At 40.4% G+C, this 22,224-nt stretch overlaps 2 protein-coding genes and 5 non-coding genes across 21 annotated transcripts in view; 6 read left to right on the top strand and 1 right to left on the bottom strand.

Annotated features, from left to right (window-relative positions):
- Positions 1–2,097, bottom strand: part of PBRM1 (polybromo 1) — a 76,228-nt gene extending 74,131 nt beyond the window's left edge. For 12 of the 14 annotated variants that reach the window (XM_008179193.4, XM_065553133.1, XM_065553135.1 and 9 more), the window contains exon 1: positions 1,957–2,096. The gene's annotated coding sequence lies outside the window, so the exon portion shown is untranslated. Of the gene's footprint in view, positions 1–1,956 lie in introns of all 14 variants that reach the window. The other 2 variants (XM_065553126.1, XM_065553130.1) reach the window with 2 other exon arrangements.
- GNL3 (G protein nucleolar 3) lies at positions 2,090–21,338 on the top strand. 2 transcript variants are annotated; one of them, XM_024099971.3, is made up of 15 exons: positions 2,090–2,245; positions 3,231–3,289; positions 6,293–6,430; positions 7,867–7,980; positions 8,495–8,578; positions 10,335–10,470; positions 10,949–11,070; positions 12,312–12,450; positions 13,042–13,129; positions 14,574–14,751; positions 15,646–15,788; positions 17,557–17,693; positions 18,851–19,038; positions 20,778–20,859; positions 20,958–21,338. In XM_024099971.3, the coding sequence occupies exons 1-15, from the start codon at positions 2,233–2,235 to the stop codon at positions 21,041–21,043; spliced, it is 1,707 nt and encodes a 568-aa protein (XP_023955739.1). In that variant the 5' UTR covers positions 2,090–2,232; the 3' UTR covers positions 21,044–21,338. The 2 variants fall into 2 exon arrangements, with proteins under 2 accessions (XP_023955739.1, XP_005310197.1); XM_005310140.5 differs by having other exon boundaries at positions 2,091–2,245; positions 10,967–11,070.
- LOC112058744 (small nucleolar RNA SNORD19) lies at positions 10,534–10,605 on the top strand. Its single transcript, XR_002887903.1, has one exon. It is a non-coding gene; the product is annotated as a small nucleolar RNA SNORD19 (small nucleolar RNA).
- On the top strand, positions 11,109–11,190 carry LOC112058743 (small nucleolar RNA SNORD19B). Its single transcript, XR_002887902.1, has one exon. It is a non-coding gene; the product is annotated as a small nucleolar RNA SNORD19B (small nucleolar RNA).
- On the top strand, positions 12,878–12,952 carry LOC112058745 (small nucleolar RNA SNORD19). Its single transcript, XR_002887904.1, has one exon. It is a non-coding gene; the product is annotated as a small nucleolar RNA SNORD19 (small nucleolar RNA).
- Positions 14,411–14,489, top strand: LOC112058747 (small nucleolar RNA SNORD69). The gene has a single exon (XR_002887906.1). It is a non-coding gene; the product is annotated as a small nucleolar RNA SNORD69 (small nucleolar RNA).
- Positions 15,190–15,263, top strand: LOC112058746 (small nucleolar RNA SNORD19). The gene has a single exon (XR_002887905.1). It is a non-coding gene; the product is annotated as a small nucleolar RNA SNORD19 (small nucleolar RNA).
- Positions 21,339–22,224: the final 886 nt, after the last annotated feature.

The raw sequence follows: 22,224 nt of genomic DNA, 5'->3' as shown, positions 1-22,224 counted from the left end.
TTGTGTGAAGTAGAGAAGGCCTTAAGAGCTATTCAGACAATTCCCACAGGACCTGAGAACAGTGTTTCTGCAGCACTCACATGAGAAATTGCTTTAAATCTTGAACATTTTTCATAACCTTTACAGCCACTCTTAAAAAGTCAGATCTCTTATAATACCTTCTTCTACAGCTACTCACTGAGAGACCTCTCTTGTGACTCCTAAAACATGACAGGTTACTCATTGCCACATCTCCTGAAGATATGTCAATAAACATTTTTCTCTTGTAATCTATTAAGGACCCATCAACATAGTATAATGTCTAATCTCCTTGAAAGAGTCGAGTTTTTACACATATTCGAGACAATTTACTTAAAGCAAGCCAATTGGATTTTAATAAGCATTTACCTTTCTGCATCCCTTTAAAAATAACCAACCAGGAAAGATACACAGGTGTCAAGAAAAACTAAACTGTTTGCACTGTGGGTATCCTCTACATGTCTGTAGTAATATTTCTCAGATAACTGGCAAATGTCACAAAATGACTGAAAGATTTATGATATATTTCATCTATATGATTACTGAAAAATAAATCCTGAAACTGGCCTGAAACATATGAGGAAAAGTGGATGGAGGGAATAATGAACTGTAAAAGGATAAAGTTAGTGACGTTAAATACACGTTTATTTTTTCATTAATCTTTGAAGGGGTAATGGACAGATAATGTGACTGCTTATTTGATCAACTACTGGGTGTAATACAGGTCTGCTTCTAGTTTAAATATTACTAATGGTATAAAAAAATACATTTTCTAGCACATTTTGTGAGACTCTTTTGGTAAGAAAGGGAGGACTGGGTCTATTTATGGCTCTGTAAATATAATAAAATATTTGTGTATAGATACATACACATCTTCAAGTATTGTACAATCATTAACTATGCACCCAGTACTTTACAGGTGGAAAAACTGAGGAAAAGCATATATATTACATCATTCGCTTTCTATATTTTGATTTGTAAAAATGTCATGCACATGGATTTGTCTATCATTCCTACCTACCCTGAGGTGTGCTCCACCCTCTTAGCTGCAAATTCTCTGGGACAGAAACAGTCTTTTGTCCCTTTCTTAGGAAAGGCTGAAAGAATTGGGCATATTTAGTCAAGAGAAGAGATGGGTGGGGGTGGGGGAGTCATGATCACAGTCTTCAAATATGTAAAAGGTTGTTATAAAAAGAACTGTGATCAATTGTTCTCCATGTCCACTGAGGGCAGGACAAGAAGTAATCACCTTAGTTTGCAGCAAGGGAGATTTACGTTAGATATTAGGAAAACCTTTCTAGTGATAAAGTTAGTCAAGCACTGGAAAAGGGAGGTTGTGGAATCACCATTACTGGAGGTTTTTAAGAACAGGTTGGACAAGCATGGGGACTGGACTTGATGACCTCTTGAGGGCCCTTCCACCCTTACATTTCTATGATACTTTCAGTACAAAAGGCCATGCTCCTCGACTGGAGAACCTAGGTGCTATGAATAAAATATGAGTAATGTGTCCAAGGTCAGAGTTAGGGCCCGGAAGTCAGGACTCCTTGTATCTGTTCCCAGCTCCAACAGCGACTCAATGAGTTGATTGCTTTGACAAGCCGCTTCCCCATTCCGTGCCTCAGTTTCCCCCAGCTGTAAAAGGGCTAACACCACCAGCCTCACCGAGGGTGGATCAGTGCCCCGGAGGCGAGGCGAAGCGAAGCTGGTGCCTCGGAGGGGTAGGGGTAGCAGGGCTGAGAACAGGGGATCAGCTCCCACGCCGCCGGAAGGGTCCGGGGCACGGGTCTGGGGCGGGCCCCGGGCAGGGCACCCCCACACTGGGGGCGCTGTCTCCCCACTAGGAGCGCAGCGGCCACACAAAGAGAAGCGGCGGCCTCTTGGCTCCCGCAGCCCGGCTGCCCGCTCCGAGCCGCCGGGCCGGCAGCCAGCGCTTACCCAGCCGGCCCCGCTCCGCCTCCGACAGCCGCGGCCGCGCTCGCCCCCCGCCGCCCGCACCGCCGCCACCGCTGCTGCTATTCCGGCCGCTCCTCACTGCCGAGTCTGCCGCTGCCGCAAAGCCCGCCCGGCCGCCAAGCGAGCCCGCCAGCGCGACACCGCTTAAGCCGGGGGCCCGGCCTGCTTTACGGTAGTGCCTCCTCGCGGGACCGGCCTTCCCCTAGTCGCCTCAGCGGCCTCCACGTGGGGAGAGCGGCGCCCGGAGCAGCCGCCGCCATGAGGAGGCCCAGTGAGTTCGAGCGAGGGGGGCGGGCGGGACCGGGGTGGCCAGCGATGGATAGTGCCGCTGGGCCCCACGAGCGGGGAGGGGGCAGCGGGCGCTTCCCTGTCGCGATCGAGCCTGTGGGGCGCTAGCACAGCTCCCCTCCCCCCTTCGCTGTCCGTGGGGTTGGGGGGCTTTCTCTGAGCTGCTGGGGGCGAGGAGAGCCGCCTGGGGGGAGGGACAGCGGTCCTGCCCTGGGCAGGTGGGATCACCCCGGTTTGCCCCTTCTCCTCTGTTCCCCTCTGAGCCTGGGGCTCCAGCCCTGGAATTTGCTGCTGAGGCCTTGCTGATACTGCAGAAATTGGGCCCGCGCTGGGCTCTGCTTAACTTCACGTGTTCACACATGCCTATAGCCTTTGCAGGATCGGGGCCGAGATGGGGATCTGGGTTGAGCTGAGCGAGTTTTTTTCCAACTTATAATTTTGGGGGAAAGGTCAAAAGATTTTTTCCCCCTTAGTGCCGGGAGACAAATTCTGCCCTATTTCAACAAATAGTTTGGGCCCAGGAAAAACTGACGATTTTTGTTTTTAATAAAAAAGTCAAAACTTTTTGTTTCTACCTTTTGGTTTCTAAAAGTTTGAAGCGTTTTGTTTCAAAACAGCATTTTAAATTCAAATTTGGCCAATTTAAAAAATAAAACACAAATGGAGTGAAAAACACCCAAAAGTGACTAAATTAAAACAAAAAGCTGGGACAACAATTCGTTTTGAGTCAACTGAAGTATTTTTGGTCAATTTAATTTTTGTGTGTGTTTTCAATTCAACAATTTTTTTGGGAAAAATGGTTTTGGTTTAAATCGATTTTTCTTCTGATTTTTCAGTTCTGTCCCTGAACCAAAAAAAATATTTGCTAAACTCTGCATCTGTGGCTTCCACACGGGTGTTGCTCATAAGAGTTGTATTTGGAAAGTGTATCCAGTCTGCCTGATTATAACCCATATTGATGTTTTCAGAGTTGAAGAAGGCTAGTAAGCGCATGACCTGCCATAAACGATATAAAATCCAGAAAAAGGTAGGTCTCAATGCCAAATTTGCTATTAAGCATTCATATTAAAGGGGCACTTGGATATATTTCAGCCCTAATTATAGATTATGTAAATGCATGGTTTTTGTGGTGTTTAAAAACTAGCAACTGGCTCAAACTGTAAAGTTCAGCTCTGGATCCAAATTTGGGTGGGGTTTGGATGTAAAGTAGAACCCATTTCTGTTTAAAGCATAACTAAATGTAGGTGTGCTAATGACCAAAATGCTTTTGGAGTGTGGTATTATTTCTGTTTAACATTTATATTGCAGTAATAGCCAGCCAAATTGAGGCCCAGCTGTGAACCACCCATTCCATACATAACTTGTTTATCATTTTGCTCATCAGTTTATCTAAGATATTTCTAATGCACTATTTCAGAGTAGCAGCCGTGTTAGTCTGTATCCGCAAAAAGAACAGGAGTACTTGTGGCACCTTAGAGACTAACAAATTTATTAGAGCATAAGCTTTCGTGGACTACAGCCCACTTCTTCAGATGCAGAAGTGGGCTGTAGTCCACGAAAGCTTATGCTCTAATAAATGTGTTAGTCTCTAAGGTGCCACAAGTACTCCTGTTCTAATGCACTATGGCATCTAAGCACCTTGTATGCAAATTAGGGTAGCATTAACTTGCCCAGAGCATCCTCATTACTTTGATATCAGACATGCTTTTATTTTGTATTATTTCAAAGTTGTTGGTGTTTCTTCTGTTTGAATGAACAGGCATAAAAATAGAAAATGAATGTTGCCTGAGTGCAATGTGCATTGTATTGCTAATATCACAGTATAAAGAAGGTTCACGCATGTAAAAATTAGGGCTGTCGATTAATCACAGTTAAGTCACACGGTTAACTTAAAAAAAAGGTATCATAGTTTTAATCGCACTGTTAAACAGTAGAACACAAGTGAAATGTATTTAATATTTTTGAATGTTTTTCTACATTTAATATATTGATTTAAATTACAACACAGAATACAAAGTATATAGTGCTCACTTTATATTATTTATTACAAATATTTGCACTGTAAAAATGATAAAAGAAATAATATTTTTCAATTCACCTAATAAAGTACTGTAGTGTGATCTCTTTATCGTGAAAGTGCAACTTGCAAATGTAGAGTTTGTTTGTTTGTTTGTTACATAACTGAACTCAAAAACAAAACAGTGTAAAACTTTAGAGCCTACAAGTCCACTCAGTCCTACTTCTTGTTCTGCCACGCTAAGAGAAACAAGTTTGTTTACATTTATGGGAGATAATGCTGCTTGCTTCTTATTTGCAATGTCACCTGAAAGTGAGAACAGGCATTCGAATGGGACTTTTGTAGCCGGCATTGCAAAGTATTTACATTCCAGATATGCTAAACATTCATATGCCCCTTCATGCTTTGGCCACTATTCCAGAAGACATGCTTCCATGCTGATGATGCTTGTTAAAAAAATAATGGGTTAATTAAATTTGTCACTGAACTCCTTGGGGGGAGAATTGTATGTCTCCTGCTCTGTTTTACCTGCATTCCGCCATATATTTCATGTTATAGTAGGCTCAGATGATGACCCAGCACATGTTGTTCATTTTAAGAACACTTTCACTGCAGATCTGACAAAACATAAAGGAAGTATCAGTGTGAGATTTCTAAAGATCGCTACAGCACTCAACCAAGGTTTAAGAATCTGAAGTGCCTTCCAAAATCTGAGAGGGATGAGGTGTGGAGAATGCTTTCAGAAGTCTTAAAGAGCCACATTCCAATGCGGAAACTACAGAACCCGAACCACCAAAAGAGAAAATCAGCCTTCTGCTGGTGGTATCTTCCTCAGATGATGAGAATGAACATACCTCAGTCCGCACTGCTTTGGATTATTATCGAGGAGAACCCATCATCAGCATGGATGCATGTCCTCTGGAATGGTGGTCGAAGCATGAAGGGACGTATGAATCTTTAACACATCTGGCATGTAAATATCTTGCGATGCTGAACAGTGCCATTTGAACACCTGTTCTCACTTTCTGGTGACGTAAACAAGAAGAGGGCAGCATTATCTTCTGCAAATGTAAACAAACTTGTTTATCTGAGCGTTTGGATGAACAAGAAGTAGGACAAAGTGAACTTGTAGGTTGTAAAGTTTTACATGGTTTTGTTTTTGAATGCAGTTTTTTTTGTACATAATTCTACATTTGTAATTTCAACTTTTCATGATAAAGAGATTGCACTACAGTACTTGTACTAGGTGAACTGAAAAATACTATTTCTATTGGTTTTTACAGTGCAAATATTTGTAATCAAAAATAAATATAGAGTGAGCCCTGTACACTTGGTATTCTGTGTTGTAATTGAAATCAATATATTTGAAAATGTAGAAGACATCCAAAAATATTTAAATAAATGGTATTCTATTATCGTTTAACAGTGCGATTAATTTTTTTAATCTCTTGAAAGCCCTAGTAAAAATCGTTTTCTTTTTAAATGCCAAATACTTTTAAACAGAAAACCAACCAACTGCTTTGAAGCAATACAAAAACTAGGCAATAGAGAACTTATTGTGAGTGGACATAGGGTTCAGCTGCAATGGGAAGTTGCTTTTAAATGTAGGGAACAAATCTACATTGTCAGAGAGATGGTATAGATGACATAACAAAAGTTTTTGAATCTTTAACTTTTGCAGTATTCGGAGTCTGCTTATTTAAGCACAGTTACCTGCTGATTCAGTCTGTAATTGAAAGCCCTTCACTCCAAACACAGGTTTCAGAGTAGCAGCCGTGTTAGTCTGTATCCTCAAAAAGAACAGGAGTACTGGTGGCACCTTAGAGACTAACAAATTTATTAGAGCATAAGCTTTCGTGGGCTACAACCCACTTCTTCGGATGCATATAGCGTGAAAACCAAACACAGAAAATCTTCATAGACATAAATATGAAGGAAGGAGAAGTGACACGGTCTCTTTATCAAACTGAATTTGTGACTCCAATACCAAATTTTGTTCTTTCTTGCCCATAGGTTCGGGAGCACAGCAGAAAACTCAGGAAAGAAGCCAAGAAACGTGGGCACAAAAAGCCCAAGAAAGATCCAGGAATTCCCAATGCTGCACCTTTTAAGGAAGAGGTTCTTCGTGAAGCGGAGCAAAGGAAGCAAAGGGTAAAATACAGTTTGTAATAGATTGAAGGGGTTATGTGCATATCCCCACTTCAGGAAAACTTGATATGTGTCATGCACCATAGTCTCAATAGCCATTGGCTCTGAAAATACTAGAGATTCTTATTTTCAACTTAATATACTAGATAACAATATACTAAATTATGTGGATTTTTTAGTATTTGATACTAGAACTGTGTATAGATGCAAAAATGCAGAAGTGTAGACTAAGTAATTTCTAGCATCATTAGTGCTTCCTGTGAAGAATAAGATCTCCAGGTACCCTACACAGCTGTCTTTTTTTTTTTTTTTAAAAGTCTTGCCAGTTTGACACTTGTATGATGAAATCCTCTATATAGGCACCTAAATATTTGTGGGCAACATTAACACTGTCTGCTAATGTGACTACCCTGCCACAGAGGGACCATCTCTGACATCATTTTGAAGGTGTCTGGAGTGCCGATGAGAAGCGCAATTGGGAAAATAACTGAAATACTTCCCTGATGGATTGTATTTTGTAAATGGACAACCTATCCTAAATTCTCAATTACTGAGGGACAATCTTCACTCTTTGATATATTTGCTTTCCACAACCAACTTGCTGTATAACTTTTCATGAGTGATGTACCTGACCCCTCAGACTAACACGGCTACCCCTCTGATACTGAATACTTCGATGCTAATATCTAAACTGTATTGTTAAATTTATTCTCATAAATTTGGGTTATTGCTGATTATGTACTATATGTATCTTATGACTTTTAAAACAAACGTATTTGTGGATAATCTAAGCACTATACCCAGATGAACAGACACTCTTTTCTTACCGGTGTATTATATAATTTTTTAACATTAACTTTAATAAAATTTTTATTTCTGTCTGTCTTGGCACCAAAGTATCTGAGTGCCTCCAAAAGTTTAATTGGCAGTAGTAATGTATCACCATTTCCATCAGGTAAAAGCAGGAGAAGAAATAAGCTCACACCAGCCAACCATTTCCTTAAGCTCCCGCCCTTGATTTCTTAATAGTTCTAGACAAGTATCGGCGACAGATACACCAAGATTGAAAGGACCAGGGAGATTGAACATCCCTTTTTCTTCAATGCGACCACTCTAGGTCAAGATTAAGACCTAAATCATACTCTTGAGTGAAATCCTGGTCCCACTGATATTTTGCCATTGAATTCACTGCAACCAGAATTTCACTCCTTATGTGGATAGAGGCCTTAGGTTTCTAGGGCTCTCAACCTGGCACCTTTCACTAGCACTAAAAACCGCAAAATATTCAAAGAATAATCCTAGTTGGTAATATGTAGTACTTTTATAGCATTGCTCTTCATCTTCAAAGCACTTTACAAACAATCCTGATCGTAAGTGGGGAGGAAGAATACTCTTTAGCTTATGAAATGTTGTTCTCTCTCTTGTTTTGTTGCAATTAGCTTGAAGAACTAAAACAAAAGCAGAAACTTGCTAGGCAGAAAGACCTTGAAAAGAAAAGAAAGCTACAGGCTAAAAAGAATGCTACTAAAGCAAATAAACATCCAGAGGAAAAGGTATGTATGTGTAGTATAATTCTTCTTTTTTAAAAGAGGCTAGTTCACTTGTAGCACAAGAGACAAACTTTCCATCCTCTCATAAGGCCTAATCCAGCAGCCTTTGAAGTCTATGGCAGAATTCCCATTGCCTTCAAGTTGGACCAACAGAAAAGACTTGGTGTAGTAATAGAACTAGTGAGGACATGGAAGTTGTTATGCATCCCTTTTAATCAAAGTATATATGGGGTGTCAGGTTTACTGTTAACTTCAGTTACAGCTTTCAGGAATATTGGTCTACATATTGCAAATATCACAGCTTTGCTAGGTCTGATTCCATTGAAGTTTATAGGAATGATAAATGTAATCCTCAAAGTATCATTTCTCTTAAGTAACATGTATTCCCCGATTGTTGCTTTTTCATGCTATTAGAAATATTGCAGTTCTAGTTGCTATTATCTTCTATTGTGTAAAGACCATATTTTAATTTGTGGCTTCAGATTCTCTTATCTCCTCCCATCCTTTTTTCATTCAGGAATCAACCATTAAACTAAAAGCAAAATCTAACACACTGCTGGATAAAAATTCAAAGAAATCATTTTGTAGAGAACTTAAAAAGGTAGGAACCTTTAATTATTACTTTCTATATTTTCATCAGCATCCAAAAAAAAATTTTTGATACTTTCCTTTTCAGTTATTCAGTTAAGAGGTTTATATATTATGGACTTTGTTAGAGAACATTACACTTTTAGGGTTCCAGTCTTGTAGAGGTGCTGAGCACTTTCAACTCCCATTGAGGGCATTCAGCACTTTTGAGCACTATGCCTCTTGGGCTGAAGTCAAGGAGCATTTTACCAAAGTACTTCAGGATCAGGTTCTTTATCATAAACTCTTATTCCCAATTAACTAACATCTGCCTGCTGAAAGAAAAAGAGGAAGGGGCTTCACTTTACTGTAGAGGGAAAGAAAAATCACTCTGAAAACTCCTGCCTTACTGCGTTACAAGTAATACAGATATCATTGAAAAAGTCTCTTGTTTTCTTTGTACAACACCTTGTGTATAGCCTATTTTAGTTTTTTCCTTCTAAAGCAAATCTGTTTTTCCTGTTTGTGTGGGTCTTTCATACAGTAGAGAAACACTTTAAAAATGGGAAAATGCAATTGTAAAATGACAAAATTGGTAGAGGACTCAGGTCTTGTCTACATTACAAAGTTTTGTCAGCAAAAGTTATGCCCCTTTAATTAAAACCACTGTTGCATGTCCACACTAGCTCCTTTTGTCGGCAGAGTGCATCCACACTAACAGCTCTTGCATGGACACAGTGAGCAGTGTGCTGTGGGTAGCTATACCACTGTTCAGCTCAAGGGTTTGCAATGCCTCATGGGGCAGGTACAGGGTCACATCACGTAGGTTTCTCAATCCCATCTTTCCAGGGGCATCCTAATAGACTTTCAGCTGCTTTTTCAACTGAAGTGTGCGGGGGAAGGGAGAGGAGAGAGGTGTGTCTGGGGTAGTGGAGACAGCAGGCTGATAGACCTATCCTGAGGTAGGGGGAGGGGGACACCCCCACACACGTCAGCCCTGGCTCTGCTCAGCATAGCAGTCTCTCCCGAAGCAGCCCGCTCTGCTTAGCATAGCAGTCTCTCCCGAAGCGTGCCTATGGTTCTGTGGTTCCCTCTGGGTTCTCCCATAGCCTCCTCAGCTGCCAGGAGCGGCATCCTGAACAGCTTTGTGAGCTGTGGTGCTGAGGAATGTCAAAGCAGCACAGCATCATTGTCATCCTCCCCTCCACCCCTCCCGCCTGCTCCAGTGTTCCTAATGCAGGGCAGAACTGGAGCATTCCACGCTAATTATTTGCTCTTTGTTCCCCAAAGGGAGCAGCATGCAGCTTTTGCCAACAAAACTTTGTAGTGTAGACAAGGCCTCAGACAAATTTAAACTACTTTTAAATAACTCTGGAATTAACTCAGTTTCAAGCTAATTGTGTCCCTTTAATTATTGAAACCTTGTTAGAACAGGCATCATTGCTCACTTTTAACTGAAGGAGACTTGTTGGATTTAAAGATGACAAATTGTCTTAACCTTGACACCCAGACTTCTTGCATTGTATGCTCTGTGTGGTGGTGAGTGTGTCTTCCTTGTACAATGCTAAGAGTTAAGGAGTCAAACAGTAACTAAATTTGTTTTCCTGTGTCTTCTTAAAATAAACTGCAAAATGTAAGTTGCCTTTTATATAATGGAAAGCTCACTTACAGGTCATTCTTTAAAATGAAAATTTCATTGTAATGAGAGAACAGTACTGATGATTTCAGAGATGTTCCCTGTAATGCTGTTTCTAATTCTGTGGATGGGAATGTGTTCTATTCCACTTCAGGTGATTGAGGCTTCAGATATAGTCCTGCAGGTCTTAGATGCCAGAGATCCCCTGGGCTGTCGGTGCTCCCAGGTGGAGCAAATCATTACTCAGTCTGGAGGAAACAAAAAGCTACTATTGGTGTTAAACAAAATCGGTAAGTGAAACAGTCTGTTTTGTACAGATGTTTAGTCACTCATAGGGTTCTGTGTTAGTATATGAGCTATGAGGAAGATACCAATGCAGTCTGAGATATCACTGATGACTAAGATCCAACTCTGAGCTCACTGCCTTGTTCAAGGAATTACTTTCCTATTTTTATGTTTTCTCACCTCTTGCTGTGTGACAAGATCCACAAAAACAGGTGAAACTGACTATTGAACTTTTTTTTTTATTTTTTTTTTATGGTGCACATATTCACTTAAGAGCAAAAAGATTCAATGTTAAGGACAGAATAGCCTTCTCAGAGGTGACGGGGTAATCTCACATACTATACCAGCTACTGTGTGGAACAAAAGCTCCTAAAACTATATATATTAAAGACTGAATCTAATGGCGAAAACAGAAAGCAATTCTTTAGATCCCAGGCTAAATAAATTCCATACAGTGACACTTGAAGTTAATTAGAGTGAAAGGTCTGTATTCCTTTCCAGATCTGGTACCAAGGGAGAACTTGGAGAAATGGTTACATTATTTGAAGAACGAGTTTCCGACAGTCGCTTTTAAATCCTCAATGCAGCTGAAGGACAGAAGTGTGGTAAGAGTTCTTGTGTAAGACTGAATCATATGTATGTCGCTGGGTTGAAACATGATGAAAAGCAAGGACTCTTGACAGGAAGATGAAGATTGCAAGATCCAACTCTGATTTCTCCCAGTTAAAACACAAAGTTTTACTGATCGGGGGGGTGGGGGGGTATGGCTGACTGTCTGTGCTCCTGCAACTGATACTTTTGGCATGGTGGGACAGTGATGAGCAGTCTTAGAACTTTTCTGCTTGGGCTGGGGAAACTTCACAGTTGTTGGTGAATTCTTGCTTCAGTACTGCACACTACTAATTATGACTGGAAAATTGCATTGAGGCAAGGCAACATGCTAAGAATTTGTACTGAAAGAGAGACAAATGGAATCAGCATTGAATGAATGAGGAAGTCCTGAAATCTAAGGTCTTGTCTGCAGGAGACCGTTGCACTGGTTTAAATTTAAATCTGTTTTTAAACCAATTTTAATTAAACTGGTTTAAGCCTCTGAGTGAACACTTATTTCCATCCCAAGCCTGTACATTACTAAGAGTGGTATTTGGAATTATTTTACGAAGAGTTGAGGTAATAGAGAAGTCTCCTCCCCACTGCCCATCTCCCATTGGAGTATGATAATACATATCTTTTTATTCTTGCATGCATTAATTTAAGACCCTAATAATATTCGTGTAACACTTTTTTTCACCAGAGAGACTTAAAGTGCTTTGCAAACGCACGCTAATCTTCACTGCGCCACAGTGAAATAGATAAGCATCATTTGCATGTTGAAAGTGCAGAAACTCAGGCACAGAGATTGTGGAGCCCTTAGATTAATAAACAATTGTTCATGCAGGTAGTCCCATTGAAATCAGTGGGATTATTTGAATGCTCAGCAAAGTGAGTAAGGGCTCCTCCCCATTCTGGCTTTAAGTGACTTTCCCAAGGTCATACAGTGATACTTCAGCACAGCCAGGAATGGAAGCACAAATCCCATTAGTCAGTTCACATTGCTAGATGCATGGTCTCCTGTAACATTTTGAAGGACTGCCCTCCTTACTGCCAGTCAGTTCAGATACACTTTAATTGGTATCTCATCAAGTCCCTTCCTTCTAGTTGGAAGAAAGATGCTGTAAAGGCCATTCTAATAGAGGGCATGAGTGGGTATATTGGAGTAAAATGTACATTTGGATTCATATTTAATGTCCCAAACACATACAGTTAAAATGGGCCCATCCTATGTTTTTATTTTTGAATTTTATAGCAGGAGAAGAAGCTCACAAAGAAGAGAGCTCACATTGACTTGTCAAGAGGCAGCATGTGTTTTGGAAGTGAGTGTCTTTTGAAGCTTCTTCGAGAGCACTGCAAGACTCAAGACAAAGCCATTCAAGTTGGGGTGATAGGTAAGGTGTATTTTTTTCCTTACAAAGAAACTGCAGTATTACACAAGCTGGGTGATATAACACAATCAGTAGGTGCTTTCTCACATCTCAGGCTTTGAAATACTTTGTGGACTTTCATTGAACATTCTTAGGTTTGACATGGGACTTGGTATAGTTGCACCCAGTGATGCCTCTTGCACTTCCTGCCCATCAGAGGTAGCTTTCATATGTGTGTCTAACTTTAGTGACCAACTGATGATTGAATATGTGATCAGTCTGGCTATGGGAAGCACAAAAAAATCTGACACTAGTTAATTTACCAGATTGAATGTTAACCAGTCATGTAGCTCTTCTCAACTAGCACTGCCTCTTTTTACACTTGATGGGTCCTTGCTGTGATTTTTAATTTAATTGACGTCACTTTTCTTGTCCTTTTTACTACTAGCGTGAGAAATGAGGATATATACTTTTGTCTGACTGTTACAGTGAAGACTTCAGATCCAACTCTGATCTCACTCTGTGTATTAAAGCCAGTAGTTCTGATCTAATTTACTAGGGTTTCTTGTTTAACTAATTAGGGTATTTTTACCATTTGTTTGTGTTTTTCTTCAGGCTTCCCTAATGTGGGGAAGAGCAGTATAATCAATAGTCTGAAGGAGGTGCGTGTCTGTAATGTGGGGCCAGTCAGAGGCATTACCAAGTAAGTTTAATTTATAGTTATTAATTGGTTTATAGTTATTTCTGATTATGTACATTTCCTAGCTGTTTCAATTGGATACAGCATTCTCCACTGCCTGTTCTGATCAGTCATAGTAACTGAGCACCGCTCCCTAAACAGCTGCTGCATTTCAGTGGTGGACAAAGTATGCCCCATATGTAGTTTTTAAAGTGCAGTAGGATCTCTGTGTGAAAAGGTCAGCTCACTTCTTGGTTCCTCCTCGTGACTGGGTGTGGTATAGCAACTCTATCCCTTAGGGTCTGCTGCCTCTGGCTGCTCTGCCTCTTGAGTGGCCTGTGCCTCTTCCTGTGACATGACCCTCTGGCTAGGTCACTTTCAAGTCTCTCCCCTTTTTTGTTTGTGTGTGTTGGGGGGGGGGGGTAGTCCAGAAACAAAAAACAAGAATTAACACAAATAAACTGAGTTAGTAACAGAGGAAGGAACGCCTCCCTCTCAGGGTGTATCAGGATCAGGCCCTCCACTCAGAGATGGTCCTTCAGGCAGTGGCTGTCAGGACAGATACTGTCTTCCTTCAGCCCTATCCTCAGGAGTTGAGGGTTGCAGCTCTGCTCTCTTCCCTGGTCTGCTCACAAGTGAGCTGTTCTGCTCCCTTTTAACTCCTCCAGCCTGTGCATCTCATGCAGGTGTGGCTGACTGAGCCCAGAGCAACTCCTTAACCCCTTGTTGCCCAGTGTGGAGTTTGTACACCCCATCACACTCAGGATGAAAGTCTAACATCTTTGATTTTCAATTCTAGAATACTGTCAATTTTTGTATTAATTTTGAGATCAATGCCTTGTCTCTAGACACAGCCAATGCTCTTAAATCTGATTTAAGACAGGGGTTTGTCCAATGGCTGCTCTTGCAACTTATGAGTCCAAGGATAAGCTCTGATTTGCATAAAGAGCAGATTGCAGCCTTCGGATGATGTGTAAGACTGCAGAGGCTACCACTATGTGATGCTTTGTTTCTGTCTGAGCAGTCAGACCTGTGACTTGTAGGCTCCTGCGACCATACCTTCTTATTAAAGATGAAGGCACCCATGGGCCACATTATAACAGTTGAGGTGACATGTGGCCAGCAATACTGACCCATAGAGGGGCAGAAGTTTTATTGGGAAAGGTTAGACACTGCAGATTAAATAGGTGCCCCACCCAAGTCCCTCTCAATGAATCACTTGCACAGCCATGAATAGAACCTTGGGGTTTTAACACCTTGCTTCTTCCTCTAATCACAAAGCTACTTTGCTTTAGATTTTCACTGTACATGAAGCACATGATGATGCATTGGAACTGACTTTGCATGAGGAGTTTATATTCAATCCAACACTGAGCTTCATGTTTTGCTAGTTCTCATCCTTTAGCAAATGCTTTGTGGTGGTTGATTTATGTTGACTTACTGACAGGATCCATTTCCTCTCTCAAAGGTGCATGCAGACAGTCCATATTGACAAACAAATCAAGATGATAGACAGCCCAAGCATCATTGCAGCCCTTTCCAACTCTGCTCTTGCTCTGGCTTTGAGGACCACCACAGATATTGAAGAATCAGGAAAATTATTAGATGCAGTAAATGCTATTCTGAAGCACTGCAGTAAACAGCAGGTAAATTATTGCGTGGCTCCGCTATCTTTCTTATCTCATCCCAATGCATCTAGGTCCTGCATACCTTTATTGCTCCAACAAAAGGTGATCTTGCTTTCTGGCCTGCAAGGTTAGCTTTTGTAAAGGGATAGCATGTGATCTGCTGAAAGTTGAATGCATGAGGTCCCTCAGATGGGAAGTTTCATTGACACACAGAACCAACTTACTGGTGCTATATATATATATATATATATATATATATATATATATATATATATATATATATATATATATATATATAATCACACAAAATCTAACTCTTAATGTTGGCAGACAGGCAAAATGCACCAGATCCTCCCAGCCAGTTGCCTCTTTCCCAGTGACTCTTCTGACAGTACATTTTTATAATTAATTTGATGGAATATAATTATCTTAGTCACATTGTTTTATTAGCAGAGTGAGAAATGAGGATACACTCAGTGTCTTACTGTTAAAGTGAAGACGTCAGATCCAACTCTGATCTCATTCTGAATGTTCAACGCTTTAAAGCCAATACTGATCTAATTCCCACTGAGGTCTACAGAGTTAGGTCTCTGTGGACCGCCATTGCTGTTTCACAGGAGAGGTGAGAAAACTATACATGGATCAATTGGAATAAGAACACTGATAGTATACCCCTTTCTGTGGCAGCTGTATCTGCTGATGGAACAGCTACTTTTGCTCTGTAATGTGTGGTGCCAAAAGTAAAAGAAATAAAGGATTTCCCCAACCATATCTCCTTCTTTCTGTGCGTGCCTCCGCAATAGGAACTAGTCTTAAAACAATTGGATTTGTACTTTCATTCCTAAAATCACGAGAGAACTAAATGGACCAGATTCTTAATGAACCCTTGTTCATGTTGTTTTTTTGTTTCAGATGATGCTGTACTACAACATCCCAGACTTCAGAAACTCTGTGGAGTTTTTAACTTTACTTGCACAAAAAAGGGGAATGCTGAAAAAGGGAGGTGTCCCTGACACAGAGAGTGCAGCTAAATTACTACTTTACGACTGGACGGGGTAAGGATGTTTTGATTTTGTTTCAGTACATGAACCTCTTTCCAACTAAACCCAATCATTTTACAACAGTGTCACCAGAAGTTCTGGGTACTAACAAATGACAGGAGAGGTTTTAGTTAATTTGCTCTCTTCATCCTGCTTCAGCATACTACACCAAAGGGGTCATTGGTTGAACTTGCTTGACAGCAGAGCTACAGAATGGGAAGGAAAATGAGCTACAATTTAATTAATCGTTGGAACTTGCTTAAGAAAATGGAGTAAATGTCCCTGTGTACACAGATCTACAGCAAGTTTGCTGAACTCTGCCACAGCACAGCTTCAGCCCAGTTTTGCCATGGGAGTTTTGTCCTTCCTTTTGAACCATTGAGTCCATATAGTCCTCTTCCATAGGCATGTGATGACAACAGGGGGTGCTACTACCCCTGAAATGGATCTTTACTGACTCCCGGTGGACCAGATTACTGTCATGCCAGTGAAAAAGGTCCACAGTAATTATCTGCAATACACAGCAGTTTATTGAGAAGGAATTACATACGCGGTAAAGAGTTGTATTAACTCCTGTGTTAGACATTAAGAGCTATACATTCCTCTTAACGAGTCTTTCACAAACATACACAAACAGACCCTGCGCTAGCTTCACGCAGTTCCTGCTTGGCAAACAGAGAAGGTGGTTACCAATTTTATAGACTGCGTCTTCCCTCCTGGTCTGTTCTTCTCAGCCCTTTGGTCTGCCTCAGATTCCCTCGAGGCAAGGCCTTGGTTGCCTTGAGATCCCTCTGGTTCACAGTCCTACTCGAGCCCACTGTGCAGAGTTTTGGCTACTCTTGTCTAGCAGCGTTGCTTCTTCAAGCATCAATTAAGGAATTCCAACCAATAGTAATTGACTTTGCTTGATTCTTATTCTTTTTTCCTCAAAAGAGTCACATGTCTTAAGCATGGCCAGTGGGCGTGTGGTTACTAATTTTTACCTAATTAGTGTTATAGAAGGGGCTGGGGGTGGTGGTACCGAAGGAAAATCACCCCATGTTTACTCACTCATCAGTCATTCACTCTGGCTCTCTGCGTGATGTCCTTGCTGTAAGGTCACTATAACCAGGTCGACCTGTGCTCCATGCTGGAACTTTACACGTGATATTTATTTTTGCATAGGCCCAGATTTGCCAACCAATAGGTTCAATATTGTTCGTACATGCAGACTTTGCCGGTCCTTTATCAGATTTGCTTCTGCTTAAAGGGAACCTGCTCCCAGGATCCTCTGCAGCCATTCAGCCATGTTTGTCATGTCACATTATGCTCACGCTATTCATTCCGTATGGCCACACCAATTTGGCACTGTCCCAACAGCATGGATGGACCATTTGGTCTGTTTAGATTTATAGTGGTTCCCATATTCCTTAGAGTTCAGCTAAATAAAAGAATTGTGATTTTATAGCTAGTGGGCTGATGTGGTGTGCACTGACACGTCAGGAAAAAAGGAGTAATTCCTCTTTCCCCCTCTAGAGAATGCCAAGAACTTAATATTGATATAAAATATGTAAGATAGATTATATAGTCAGAATTTTTCTGTTGAAGTTTGCATGTAAGTAGTTACATAAGTCTTATGTTGAGATTTGTGAGAAGAGACATCAATTCTTGGGTTGTGTGTGTGTATATATATATATATATATATATATATAATTTTTTAAATCACGGGTGCCTTTAAGCATGTTGCTGCTTTTAGTTAGTGGGTTGTCAAATCCATTTTAATTCCAATATTTTCTTTGTCCAGTGCCAAAGTTAGTTACCATTCATTGCTTCCTTCATCACGGAGTCTGTCACCACACCTCACCAAGGAGGTGGTAGCGGAAATGCAGCAGGGTTTTAACTTAGAGGAGCTGGCAAAGGATAATATGAACACTATTAAAGGTGAGACTCATCTTTGTAATGCACTACCACAGTTATGGTGGGTATGGTTTTAGCACACAGCTCTCAAATAAGAGCCCTGTTTTAGAGACACATGATGAAGCTGTAACCTATATTACACAGTTATTACTTACTTGGCCAGTCCTTTGTTTCCACTAATCTGCATGAACCTTTTTTTGAGTGCTTGAATCCTCCTGTTCTTTATACAGCCCTTCCTCTCAAATTCCTTATTTTGCCAAGTAATATTTTAACCAGAGTAAATCGTATGCTGAAATCCAAAGCCTTGACTACATAGCTGCCTTCTCTGTGGTACCATGGGAAAAGTTACTTCCTTGGAGACTTCCTCCTCACTGTTTCTTTATGGATTTTTTTTTAAGGGGGTGGTGATATATGGCTATCTTTGCCTGCTCTGACCTGAAAGACAACCACCTTGTGAGTCCTCTGCATTCCCTGAAACTTCATTCTGGGGCCCCCCATATCAGCCTTATGGGCATGCAGTCCCCTCTTTGGGGCAGCTTCCAGTGCTGCTTCCAGAATTCATGTTCCTGTAAGATTGAAATAGCTGTGTGGTTTGCACCTCCTCTTCAAGTCTGTCCATGTCTAACAATACATGTATATAACAACTTGATGCTTCAGATTAAGATTGGGATGCATCCCCTTCACTGTAAAATTCTAGAGTCAATGCTGCTGCCAGTTTTAATCAGCATGTTACAGTTACTAAATATTTTGAGTAAGGCTGACCTAGTGGCTAGAGTACAAGACATGGAATCCAATTTTTTCCCAACTACACTGCTGATTCACTCGAGGTCACTGGATAAATCTCTTAATCTGTCTGCTTGAATTTCTCCCATCTTGAGAAGGGGAGGAAACGGCATAAGGAAGAAGCTATGTACAGTATTTTAACTAAGAATCTATTTGTATGGGCAGTTTCTGGTAGTTTGTCAGACTGCTGTATTGTTAACTGATTGGTGACCATGGTTGTATGCTAACGTCGGTTCAGAACTTGGATCCTCACTGCCACACTTAAGTTTTATTTTCTTTCCTGCAGGGGATGGGAAGTTGATTCACCCTTTGGGAAATGGATACCCATATATATCTGTTCATTACATCTAAGTCCATCTGTTAACTTTATTAACAGAGGTGTCCAATATCTTTCACAGCTGTAAAATATCCCAATCTGGCAAGCAGTATCGTTTTCCAGTCGTCTGGCTTGACCAATGGGACAATAGAAGAGAATGAACTAACTGAGGGAACATCAGGACTGGAGAACATGGAAACAAGTGAAGAAGGGGAGGATTTAACTGAAGATGACCAGGATAGTGATGAGGAAGAGGAAGCTGTTGAAGAGGCAAGACATAGCTGATAAAAACTAATCCGTAACATGGCTTGTAAATGGAGAGGGTATCCACTGTAGAGGTGGCAGGGGAAATCACCTAATCTCTCCCCCCAGAGGGTTTGTTAGCCTGACTACAAAAAGGGGAGAAGGGGAGGTAGAGAACTTCATTGTTATGGTCAAGAAAGTGACTGCCTAAGAATGGCACTATCTTACTCAGACTTGTGCCTTGCATCTGCATCCTGTCTTCATTTTAATGTAAATTTTTAAGGACTTTTTTTAAACCAGTTTTCTCCTTAAATCTGCAGAGCTAACAGCTCTGGAAGAGTGAGCTGGATTTTATTCTGGCTCATCCATCCACCAAATTGTTAATTGTCGGCTGTAGAATTCTCAGAAGCACATCATGGTGATGATGCAGGAGCCAGATAGAATCCACCTTGTCTTTCAGATCCTAGCATAAGTTTGTGGCAGTAGTGCTTAACTGAGTGAACTTGCTACAGAATCATTGAGCAACAAACTTGGAACTTCATAAAGTTTATTTTTATAGTCACTTGTTAAAGCACTGATTGAACAAAAGGTACTCAAAATGAATATAAAATTCTTCATCTTCAACTAACTTCTAGCTCCACTTGTCACTTGAGGAAATCAAAACATTTTCTTTTAACCTTCTCTGGTAAAGTCTCCAAACTATTTGTTAACAACTCAGTTCTGCTTACACTGGGAGAATGAGTTTGGTGTGTTATCGTCCCTGCGTCTTCCTGAAATACTGGTTTATGGTAGCTTATCTGGTTTTAAATTTGAAGCTTGGCCATGAAGTAGTGCAACCTATAGCAGCTTTGGTGTGTTAAACCTTCCTATGCTGATTAACAAAACCTGTCTTTTTTTCTTATGTGCTCAAAATATATGAAATCTGACCATATTGCACTTGACAAACAATAGTTGAGCAAACACAGTAAGAACTGATATGGGTTGGTGTTTATAAAGTAGAGTGACTAAGCAACTCTTTAATAAGCTGCAAGCTATAACTGGTTTACTAGTTGTAGGAATTCCAGATTTATGAAATTCTGGAGCAAGTAGGTTTGATTTCCCAGCTCTGCTGTGCCAATGTAGTAACCCCAGTAGGGAAGCAGTCACCTCCCGTATGCTAAAATATCCACCTGTGAATGTCTGACCATGTAACAGATGGAAAAAATCCTATTTAATCATTTCATTGGGAAAGAAGCTTACCTCTTCCCCTTACTCAGTTTTTAGTGGTAATTCTCACAGCGTGACTGAAGTGATCCTTGCCAAACTGTAATGTCTAATAATTCTGCATATGCTACTTGCCTACCATGAAGAATTTACATCTAAATTTTATTTATTTATTTATTTATTTTTAAAGAAGAAGCTGGGAGGTTGAAGGTGAAGCCCAGTAGGATTGAGCAGTACACTGTAGCACAGGTCTTACTAGTTTGAGGATTTTTTCTTTTAAAGCTTATCAGTGCCTTTGCAGTAATGGAGCTGGAAATGGTTAAAGCAGCACATGCTTTAGCTGTATGCTCTATATAAAAATATTTAAACATTTAATAAAATTCTTTGAAATGGTAATGTGAATTGGAATCTGTACACCTGCTGCTCAGACACTGAAACTATATACCATTCCCACAGAACTGGTGCTCCTTATATCTGTTATAGTAGTCTCCCTATAAAGGGAAGTTTATTCCTACTGCTGACTGAAAAAACCAACAGCAATAATACCTGTAACTTTGTTTTAGGAAAGCGATGTTCAGACAAGCAGCAAAACAAACCCTGCAAAACTGAGCGTGGAGGATGGAAGCTTGGAAAAGCAACCAGCAGGTATGTATTTAAAGCCAGTGACTTAAGTAATAAATGCATCATTCTCTGTAACAGTGTCAATCTTGTATTTTCAGTCTAACACATTCTCTCTTCTGAAGGTGAACAGTCCCGTACTTTATCATTCAACTTGGATGAGACAACTGATCAGGATGATGCTTACGATTTTAATACAGATTATGTGTAAAGACAGAAAAACATAGACTCAAAGGCCTAATTTTGAGAAGAGCATTGCTAACTTTCTAAGTAGCTATAAAACACTCTCTCCTTTGGCCTCTTTCAGTCCTATGGACCTTGCTTGCAAGACGCTGCTGCAAAGACCCAATATCTCTACTGACGTGAAATATTATATAGAATGCAACTTACACATGATTTTCAAACTTAATGTTTGTTTTCTAGAACTGTGTATACTTCAGCTTTGTAAATTTTGTAGTTCTCTAAACTTCTGTAAAAAGATTTTATTAAATTCATCTTAAGGACTACATAGCCTCTGAATCTTATATATACTGTAGGAAAAAGTGCTTCAGAAGAAGTTACTCACTACTGTTTTCCATTTTGTAACTACACCTCTACCCTGATATAACGCGGCCCGATATAACATGAATTTGGATATAACGCAGTAAAGCAGCGCTCCGGGGGGAGGGGCTGCGCACTCCGGCAGATCAAAGCAAGTTCTATATAACGTGGTTTCACCTATAACACGGTAAGATTTTTTTCGCTCCTGAAGATAGGATTATATCGGGGTAGAGGTGTATAAGATAAAAATTAAAGTTGACACAGTATAAACTATGAAATTTTAGATACTGTTTTCACCCTCACTCCATTCAGATCCCAAATACCTACACTAGGAAGAACCTTTTGCTAAGGATTAGATATCAAAGCTTTTTCAACCACGGCAACTTCACAGTACAAAGTTATATAGTAATTACTATCAAATTAACCCACAGAATTTAGTCTTGACTACATAAAAACCTTCCTACACTTAAAAAAAAAAAAAAAAAAAAAAAAAAAAAAGTCAAGCTAACTATAACAGTCTCTATTCAATTCACACAGAAAATGTCTGTCTTGTGCATGCTTAATACCTTCAGCTTGGAGCAAACTTGAAAGGTGATAAAATGTATATTCTGCCTTACATGACAAGAGGTAAAAACCTCCTGCAACCCACCTATTGCTACAGAAGAAGAAACTGTTTGCTGCAGAAATAGATCACAATAATACACCTTAAGGAATGCTAAAAATTGACATTCAATGTGCAACCTCTTTAATTACACTTACCAGCTGGGAGAAAAGGAGATGCACTTGCAAAACAGCTATGCTAGGACTCCAGCTGCTTGGCTCTGCCTAATTTAAAGGGCCAGGCTCAGAAAG

The sequence above is a fragment of the Chrysemys picta genome, chromosome 7, assembly GCF_011386835.1.
Source record: "Chrysemys picta bellii isolate R12L10 chromosome 7, ASM1138683v2, whole genome shotgun sequence".
Taxonomy (NCBI): domain Eukaryota; kingdom Metazoa; phylum Chordata; order Testudines; family Emydidae; genus Chrysemys; species Chrysemys picta.
Note: the sequence above shows the minus strand (reverse complement) of the source record. Positions and strands in the feature narration are given on the sequence as shown.

What these genes read in the sequence shown, in the direction of transcription:
- GNL3 (XM_024099971.3), top strand. An exon ending in GATATAAAATCCAGAAAAAG is followed by an intron (nt 3,290 to 6,292) that starts GTAGGTCTCAAT and finishes TCTTGCCCATAG; the next exon opens with GTTCGGGAGCACAGCAGAAA. An exon ending in TTTGTAGAGAACTTAAAAAG is followed by an intron (nt 8,579 to 10,334) that starts GTAGGAACCTTT and finishes ATTCCACTTCAG; the next exon opens with GTGATTGAGGCTTCAGATAT.